Here is an 8829-nt window from a genome sequence, read left to right as displayed (position 1 = left end):
TGACCACTTCAAAGTGCTTCATTGTGCTCCACCAAAGTGCTTGATAGTGCATCAAAGTGCTTAAATGGGCCTCAAAGTGCTTGATAGTGTGTCAACACCTCGAAGGCCACCATGCATGCGTAGGAGAAGAAGACACTAACACATGCTGTAGACGGCCTTCAATCCTCGGCCTTCAATCCTCCCCTAAGCAAGGCACTAGATGCAGAGAGAACGTATCGTGCAATGACAAGCACATTTCATAGCTTCCCCATTTTTGCCCACATGTGCTACAAGCCTCTCCCAATCATGTAGTCCACGGGCCCTAGAGAATGCAACTTGCAGCCACGATGCGCTTGCCTTCATTCGTCGCCTTAAACACAAAGAGCCAAAGACACACTCCTTGAAAAAGACTGAAACATTGTAAAACCTTCACTTTCAACCAAGCATGATGACATGTGTCCACCATACAGTGCTTGTGCATCCATGATTGAAAAAAGTGCATCCTTTGCTCCCCTCCCCTCCCCCCCCCCTTTTGTAGGCCAAAAACCAAAGGAGAGTGAGAGGTGTGGTATTATGAGAGGTGGGATTTTTCAAGGAGGTTTTTTTAGAGTTAGGAGAGAGTGGACCCAGCTAGGCCTGCAAAAAAAACAAAAGGTAGATGAGAGGGTGGGATTTCTCAAGGAGGTTTCTTGAGATTTTATGGGAGAGTATCAAGGTGAGTTGGCCTAGCAGTAAAGGTGAGGGGCTTTAAGTGCGCCCGCTACGATTTAGCCCCTGCCAATGCGAGTGTGGGCACAATCCCATAAAACTAGTCGATGCGAAGCATCAGATTCCCCCAAAAAGAAAAGAGTTTACAAAGAGTGGAGGTTGGGTCCAATCACTAGTGGGTTGTTAGAGTAGTTTCGCACGGAAGGGAGGGTAGAGGTAATTATACGCTCAACTTTTTTGTAAGCATTTGCCCAAAGAAGCCTTCGTAAGTCCCCACTCTACTATTTGTGGCAGAGTTAACCCAGGGAGTCTTCGTTTGGGGGCTATGTGACACCATGGCAAACTCTAGCAAACCTTTTGCAGGTGAAAGCTTACAAACGAGCTAACGCATGCTTTACCCTCTCAAGCTTGGTGTGCAGATGCGCTCTTAGAGCCCTCCCCCATAGAGCCGCTAAAGGGGTATGGCGCTCAAGGGCCTTTTCCCCATTCGAGTGTTGGATGGGGAGTAGCAGGTTTATACACGACGCGTGTAGAGAAGCAATTGAGTGCAATAGGTCGAAAAGCGTTTCTTCACTTTGGGGGTGGTTAAAGAACCTCCCAACGAAAAAGTCGCAGCAAATTGCCGGTTTGGGTTGTCCATGCGATCGGCTATGGGAGCAGCAATCAAGGACCCTCCTCCAAAGCCTTTAGAGGGCCTATGAGGGAGCCGTCTTAGGCTATGCCACACGAAGCTTAGTTATCAGTTACAACGCCCGACCACCTCTGCCGGCGAAGTAGTTTCTACCGAAACAGTTGTGTCACTATGCCAAAAAAGGCACAATTTTCAAACTATGCTAGTTAGTTGCCGGCCAACTCAAGGGTTCTCTCTCTCTGTCTCTCTCTCTCTCTCTCTACGCTGCTGCCCGTCACACTTTGAGCGTCCGTACCTGCCATGGTTAGAACCGATCGAGGTTTACTGATAACTAAGCCTTATGTGACCATGCCCTTAGTTATTAGCAATGGTAATCAATAACTATCCCTGTCACCTCAGTCTCACTTGGTCACTTGGGTCGTGGTCATTGAACATTGGGCTCCCTTTAAGAAGACGACAAGCCACGACTCAGCCTCGTTACTAATTGACACCTCCTTTTGGGAGGTGGGATCAACTGCTCACGATCATCGGTTGATTGTGACCGTTGGATTGCCTAGGGAATGCAAAAGATTCCCACTTTTCCAGATCCGGGGCTTGAACCCGCTACCCTCTCCCCCTTGGAGTTGACTCTAACCATTAAGCTATAGCGCGTCCGTTGAAAGTAATGTGTGTGGTAAGTTTATGGATCATGGCATCGTGGACAAGTTTACACCTGCTTCACACTGAGTTCACACCAAATTTGGTGTGGTGTGCATACCCTCCCAAGTTCACACTTAGTTCATGTCAAGTTCACACACACCGAGTTCACACGAAATTCGGTGTGGTGTACATACCTCCCGAGTTTACTCTTTGTTTACACCTAGTTCAAACGGCAATCGGACGGCCCAAGTTGCACCCACTTCGCGAAGCCTTATGTGGGCCATTGATCCCGCAACGGCAATCGGACGGCCCAGGTTGCACCCACTTCGCGACGTCTTATGTGGGCCTCCCTCCCTAGGGAGGTGTCAATTAGTGACGAAGACGGCTCAGGACTAAGTTCTTCTCCATCTAAACAACTACTTGTAGGCTAAAGGTTATTAGGCTATCTGACTGCAAATTCAAGCAGCTTGACGAGCTCGCTCGCTGTCTCTCCCCGCTCCCTCTCCCCTAGAAACACACACACACTCACTCACTGTGAAGAAAAATGGAGAAGGTAGTGTGTGTGACGGGAGCTTCTGGTTTCATTGCATCTTGGGTGGTGAAGCTCCTGCTCGAGCGTGGGTACACCGTTCGTGCTTCTGTCCGAGATCCTGGTAAAGGCTCCACTTCCCTGCATTACCCTCTGTTTCCATTACTCTGTGTGGTAATCTCTTTCGACCTCTGTTTGCAGAAAACGTAGTTAAGACTGCCCACTTGATGGCCTTACCAAAGGCACAGGAAAGACTCAAGCTTTTCAAAGCTGACTTACTGGAAGAAGGATCCTTTGATGCTGCTGTCGATGGTTGTGAGGCTGTTTTCCATACTGCGTCGCCTTTCTTTTTTAGCACAGATGATCCTCAGGTTGTTATTCAAAGAGTGAAGGGTTAGAATTTGCATCTACTGTTTTCCTTCAATTTCTCGTTTTAGACGTTTGAAGTGACATGCATATGTTTTGCAAACAGACATGGTCTCTGGTCTCTTTTTCTCTGAAAGTAAACCAATCCCTTAACACCCCCCTCCCCCTCTCAGGCCCTCCCAAAACTATAATTTTCTGCCATTGCCACTTGCTTAACACGCTGAGTGCAGCTTGAATGCGGGTGAATGGCTGGCTGGGCTGATGCTCCCCACTACTAGGATATCGCTCAATGGCTGTGAATATTACTAAAAATAAAAGAATTTTATAACTTTTTCCGCTTGTGAATGAGGGAAAATATGGCAAGCATGAGGGTCCTGAGCATTTAGGTTTTTGCGTCTTTCACTGCCAAAAAGCAGACTTTTCTTAGGTTTTTCCTTAGCGAGTAGAAGGATATTTGCCTTTTCTATCTGTACAACCAGCAAGATGAGGCCTTTTGTTTCGTTTTTGGCGGTTGAAGAGGCTTTGTGTGTTGGACTTTGGCCTGGGACAATGGAACATCATTTGTGGTTTGGAGTTCAAGGCTCTTGTTTTGGTCTCTCTCTCTCTCTCTCTCTCTCTCTCTCTCTCAAAGTTTACTAAGAGTCTTGCATCTGCGATATTTAGCCTTGAAGAGGAGGTTTGAACAAGGTGGCTTGGGTTGTGCTTTTGCATTTGTGGACAACAATCGATACCTGTGCTTCATCCGGAAGTATATGGACCTCCTTTGGGCCCTTTCGTGTTGAAGTGCATACTATGTGGATGTATTGTCTTGTGAGGATGGTCATGGGCACGGTTTGCTTGATTGAATTGTGAAACAAAAAGATATATGATAGTAACAAGATTTAGTCAATCCCGACATCCGCTAAAGATGGGTCAGATCTGGACGTGATTGCTAAATACGTTACACTGATCATGATTCTCATCTAAGATCTCAACGGGGATATTGATGTGAATGTTCAGTGACCGTCATCTTCGTGCAAGTACTGGTGAATATGTGTTGTCTAGTGCGCTGGCACTTAGAGTCAGTGTCTACCAAACTGGTTTCTGTCCTTTGGCTATTTTGCAGGCGTAATCAAGGGCGATTATAGTTCTTTCAAGAGGGGGAAATGTCACAAAGTGATAATGTGGCATGACCAGCTAGAAGAGAAATGGCCGAAAGGACAAGAGACATTGAGCCGACCAACTTGAAGAACTTATGAAGCACCGGCTATGGGGCCCTAAACCCGCCCTAAACCCTAAAAGGGTAGAAGCTTGGACTTTGGGAGAGATTTTTGTAAATCGTGTTGACATGTTGATGTGGCAGGCTGTACCTAATTTTTGCATTTCGCACTATTGGTGCCATGTGGCAGACTGGACAGATTTCCGCAAATTGCGTTGATTGATTTCAACGCTAGCTTTTGGGAACAAATGCTTTTGGGGTTTAGTGCTTTTGAACTGGTTGCTTTTGGGGCTCTGCTTTTCGGCATCCCTTGTAAAAATAAAAGAGCCCTTGGGGCTTCTCACTTTGCAGAGCGTCTAGACGCAGAGTCTGAGAGCAAAGGACCCTCGGGAGTTGTACTTTGCAGTTAAGAAATACCGAAAGGGGTGTCAGTCTTTGGGGCTAGTGCTTCTAGGCGCAAACTCCGCTGTGCCGCGCCAACTCTCTCTCTCTCTCTCTCTCTCTCTCTATTAAAGTTCACTGGTTTTGAAGTTTCTGTTTGTGTGTTGCTGTTGATTTCTCGCTTGGAGTTTCCAAGCGTGTAACACGGGATGTGTTTTGCCATGTACAGCCCAGGCTTTTGCCTCTATCTGTGGCCATATAGGCTCCTGCATACTTGGGATATTTTATCCTACCCTTGGTGCTGCTCATTGTCCCATGTTTAAAAATTTTAGCCCTATATTCACATTTTGTGGGGCTGGATATGTGGGTCAGGCAGCAGCTGTAGGGAGTATTTAGGCCGGGGCAGAGGTAGGCCTATGCTGTGTGCAATCCACTGAGCCCTCATTGGGCAACCTTTGAGGGGGTTGGGACAGCTTGGCAGGCAGAGAGGATGCCAGCCCTAGTGTCGTTGGAACTTGGGGCAGCCATCCGTGTGGGTTAGCTGCGTTTTCAGGGCACACATCTAGGCCCTTGGAGGTGATCTCAGCTGTAGTGCATCATGTTCACTAGGAGCAGCAATTCCCAGATCCGTGATCCTCAGGGCATCGTTATTCAGGGCAACTTTGCTATGGAGGGGCGGAGCGCACTAGAGCCTCTCGAGGGCAGTTTCTCTTTTTACCTTGAGGCTGACAGTCTACTTCCTCATGTTCAGCCCTATTGCCAGGAGGCGATCTTCATCTTGATGGCATGTTCAGTTGGTTCCTGTGTGTTGCCAGAGGTCTCATGTGCAGTAGCAAAGTGTACTAGGGGTCTATCCATTGAGGGCATGTCACACCCCTCATCATAGCTACACCATATCACATCTTGTTTCACAACATTTGGGCCAGATTATTTACACGCAAACACGCATGCATAATGTTAGTCTGTACTAGAAGCATAAATTGCTCTCAAATATTACTTCCATGTAATGATATAATAGAGTCTCTACTCCCTTCGAGGAGGTAATTAAAATAGATGAATGTTGGTGTGTGCATCTAGTTTGGGTTATATATCCTAGTCTAATGAATGAATGAACTCTCTTACCCTTGTTTTGTATCCACTTGCAGAAGGACTTAATAGAACCGGCAGTAAAGGGGACACAGAATGTTCTTAATGCTTGTGTGAAGGCCAAGTCGATAAAAAGGGTAGTCTTAACATCATCAACAGCTGCTGTCATATATACACCATCTAGAAAGCCAGACGATGTTGTAGATGAAAGCTTCTTCAGTGACCCAGTGTTTTGTCAGGAAAAAAAGGTAAAGTATAGTATTTTTCCTTGTGGTTTAATTTATATAATCAATGAGTATATGGTTTATTATCTAATCGACCCCAAGATACGGCTTGTGTGTTGTACTGGCTCATTGGTATAATTAGATTCTCTTTTTTCCAGCTTTGGTACCAGTTGTCGAAGACGGAAGCTGAATTGGAAGCTTGGAAGCTTGCAAAAGCACATGGACTAGATTTGGTGACAATAAACCCAGCAATGGTTATTGGACCTCTTTTACAACCAACTCTGAACACCAGCTCCGAAGCTGTGCTGAAGCTTATGAATGGTACCTTCGGAACATTGCCGAACATAATTGCCTTAGTTTGTTTTGGGAGGGATGTGCATGACCGTTTTCAAGAGCTGCATTGTCTGCGTGAGTGATGCATCGGTAAGTCTACGTATGTTTAGGTTTGTACAGACGTGCATTGTAAGTTTTTCATGTCATATGCAAATGTTATGCTTCAAATACTAGAATCTAGGCATGGGCCACTTTAGTGGCTCCAGCCACTTTGTGGCCCATTACAAGACTAGTGCTAATTAGGGGTGCTTGGATGGATGTTTAACATTTCAAAGTACGATACTTCAAACCCTTTCTGTATTAAGAAGCGTGTTTATCTGCTTCAATGTATATGAATTTTGCTCTGGGGTGGGTACTTAGAAGTGGGTTGACTGTTTCAGGATCTGCTTCAACATATATGAATCTTGCTATGGGATGGGTGCATGTTAAGGATGTGGCAGCAGCACACATTTTGGCATATGAAGTTGCAGAAGCTTCTGGCCGCTATATTTGTACGGAAAGCATCATACATTACAAGAGGATTGTGGATATGCTCCGTACGCACTTCCCTAATGCTCCATTACCATTGAAGTAAGAACTCTAATGCTTGTGCCTTTGTTCTAAACTTGATGTGTGTTTGGTTCATGAAGTATGGTTGGATTATACATACGCATGCTTTTGCACACATACAAAATCCTTATTTTGATTGCCTCTTCAATATACTTCTGAATTTACATTAAATTATTTATACGTCTAGGTGCTCGGACGAGTCTTCGCCTCCTGCCCCTGAATACAAGGTCTGCACCGACAAGGTGAAAAGTCTTGGTTTGGTGTATACTCCCATTAATGATGCATTGAAGGATTGCGTAGAGAGTTTGATTGAGCAGAAAATGCTGAAGTTGTAGGATTGGAAGCTTGGTATAGGAAGATTACTCACAATTTGTTTCCTAATGTGGATGTTATTCTCCTCCATTATTATTAGAAATATACATATATGTATTTCAACTAAATGTTTATAGTTAAAATTTCGAAGGCTTCTTCATTGAACATTACCAAAAGAAAGCCTAAAGTGCCAATGTAAGTTTAATAAATGGACCCAATTTGCAGTACAGTTTGTAGATGGACATTGAACATTACCAAAAGAAAGCTTAAAGTGTCAGTTTAAGTTTGATAAATGGACCAAATTTGCAGTACGGTTTGTAAATACGATGCATTTAGCAACCTCAGAAAAATTGGTTGGTTTTTATATATCTTTCAACAAGAATGAATTGTGTATAGCCTAGTGTAATTTTACGTTAGCATGTAATGATTGTTGAATCCAATTCAGTGGCCTCAAATATTGTTTTTGGTTTGAGTGTGCCTGATGACGTTTGTGCACGAGGGCATCAAGATGGTGGTCTTGATTTGGCCACAGGAGCCAAGAGAAGTCTTTTGTGTTGTCTGGTGATGATGGGCTTGCTTAGATTCTAAATTGCCCATTGCTTTTAGGCTATTCGTCTCCTGGGATCATCCCTCTACTTGGTAATTGGAATAAGTGTCACCCCTCTTTTACAATTACTAACTTTTCTATGTATTTCACTTCATCCACAAACATCATTTGCAGTGTATAATCTTATGTACATTGATTTACGGTTGATCTTCTCCATGTGTAAGGATCTTTTGTTTGCCAATTTTACTAATATCTAATACAGTCCCCTATGTGTGCATCACTAGTGAAATGTCGTGTCTTTGTAATGCCAATGCAAGATTTGTCACAACTTATTGGAGAACTTTCTAATGTCACGGGTAGTACTTGATGGTCTTGTAAATGGTGTGATTTGACACTACATTTAATATAACACATACTATTCATAATATAACATGTATTGATAGTCTTGTGGCATGAAAAAGATCGATTCATATGGGCAAGTCCACTTTGTGCTGATAGATCTTTGGCGCTCCTCACATGATTGCAGGACCTATCATCTTCATTAGCAAGTTGAATCATAATTACATTCATACATACACACACAATCATGAACACCATAGCTTTTCCTACAATAGAAAGTTTGTACAATGGAGCATGTTATGTAGAACAGACGATGAGGCTTTGAGTAAATCACATGTAACATAGGTAGAGTGAACATAGTGTATAGCAAATTTGGACCACCCATTGTAGGGATGCCTTTTAGCCTTTGGTGAGAGTTATGGGCTATGGGTATACTTGGATTATGCTTTGGATAATGAATGCATAAAATATGATGTAGAGGAAGTTTAACCCAACAATTGTCCTGATAAGTTGTCCTTACAACACAGTGCGCTATGATTGGGTATCATCATGTGATTTGTGAGGTGGGAGCTAACTCTAAGACAATTTGTCCCAATACAAAATGTGTACAAAAGAAAACTTTTACAACACACTGTCCTTAGAGTAGGAAAGGTGATTTGCTTCTTCTACAATATGGACCTTCCATTCACTTGAAGGATCCTTGCTGCCTTTAATTGTTGTCTCTCTTGTCTGTGCTATTGTCTCTGACCCTATTGCAGTCTTTGTCTCCACTCTTGTTCTTGTAGTAATACATATGCGGATGGGCTTCCATGCAAGTGTAGGAAGTGAAAGTGAGGGCTTCGACGCATCTTTATCATGTATCCACAACCCTTTCCATGTCCATAGAGGCAACATGTGCTCTAGAATCTGAAATTCTTGCTCCCTTTGGTCTAAGCTTCTCTCTTCTTCTTGCAAGACATGGTTCCGGTTCTTTTCCTTGAGCACCATAATGATGTGGTAGCACCTAGT

At 43.9% G+C, this 8829-nt stretch overlaps 1 protein-coding gene across 1 annotated transcript; it reads left to right on the top strand.

Annotated features, from left to right (window-relative positions):
- The first annotated feature begins 2382 nt into the window (after positions 1-2382).
- LOC147433869 (phenylacetaldehyde reductase-like) lies at positions 2383-7228 on the top strand. The gene is made up of 6 exons (XM_086490498.1): positions 2383-2610; positions 2688-2857; positions 5577-5765; positions 5900-6062; positions 6455-6644; positions 6811-7228. Exons 1-6 carry the CDS (start codon positions 2502-2504, stop codon positions 6956-6958), a joined length of 969 nt encoding a protein of 322 aa, XP_086346624.1. The 5' UTR covers positions 2383-2501; the 3' UTR covers positions 6959-7228.
- The last annotated feature ends 1601 nt before the right edge of the window (positions 7229-8829 follow it).

The sequence above is a fragment of the Adiantum capillus-veneris genome, chromosome 19 (genome assembly GCF_014529385.1).
Source record: "Adiantum capillus-veneris isolate H3 chromosome 19, ASM1452938v2, whole genome shotgun sequence".
NCBI lineage: Eukaryota > Viridiplantae > Streptophyta > Polypodiopsida > Polypodiales > Pteridaceae > Adiantum > Adiantum capillus-veneris.
This window is presented reverse-complemented; position numbering and strand designations above follow the sequence as displayed.

Excerpts from the sequence above, each read along its gene's own strand:
- LOC147433869 (XM_086490498.1), top strand. The coding sequence starts at position 2,502 with ATGGAGAAGGTAGTGTGTGTGACGGGAGCTTCTGGTTTCATTGCATCT. Across the intron at positions 2,858-5,576 it reads TTAGCACAGATGATCCTCAG|AAGGACTTAATAGAACCGGC; the intron begins GTTGTTATTCAA and ends ATCCACTTGCAG. Across the intron at positions 5,766-5,899 it reads TGTTTTGTCAGGAAAAAAAG|CTTTGGTACCAGTTGTCGAA; the intron begins GTAAAGTATAGT and ends TCTTTTTTCCAG.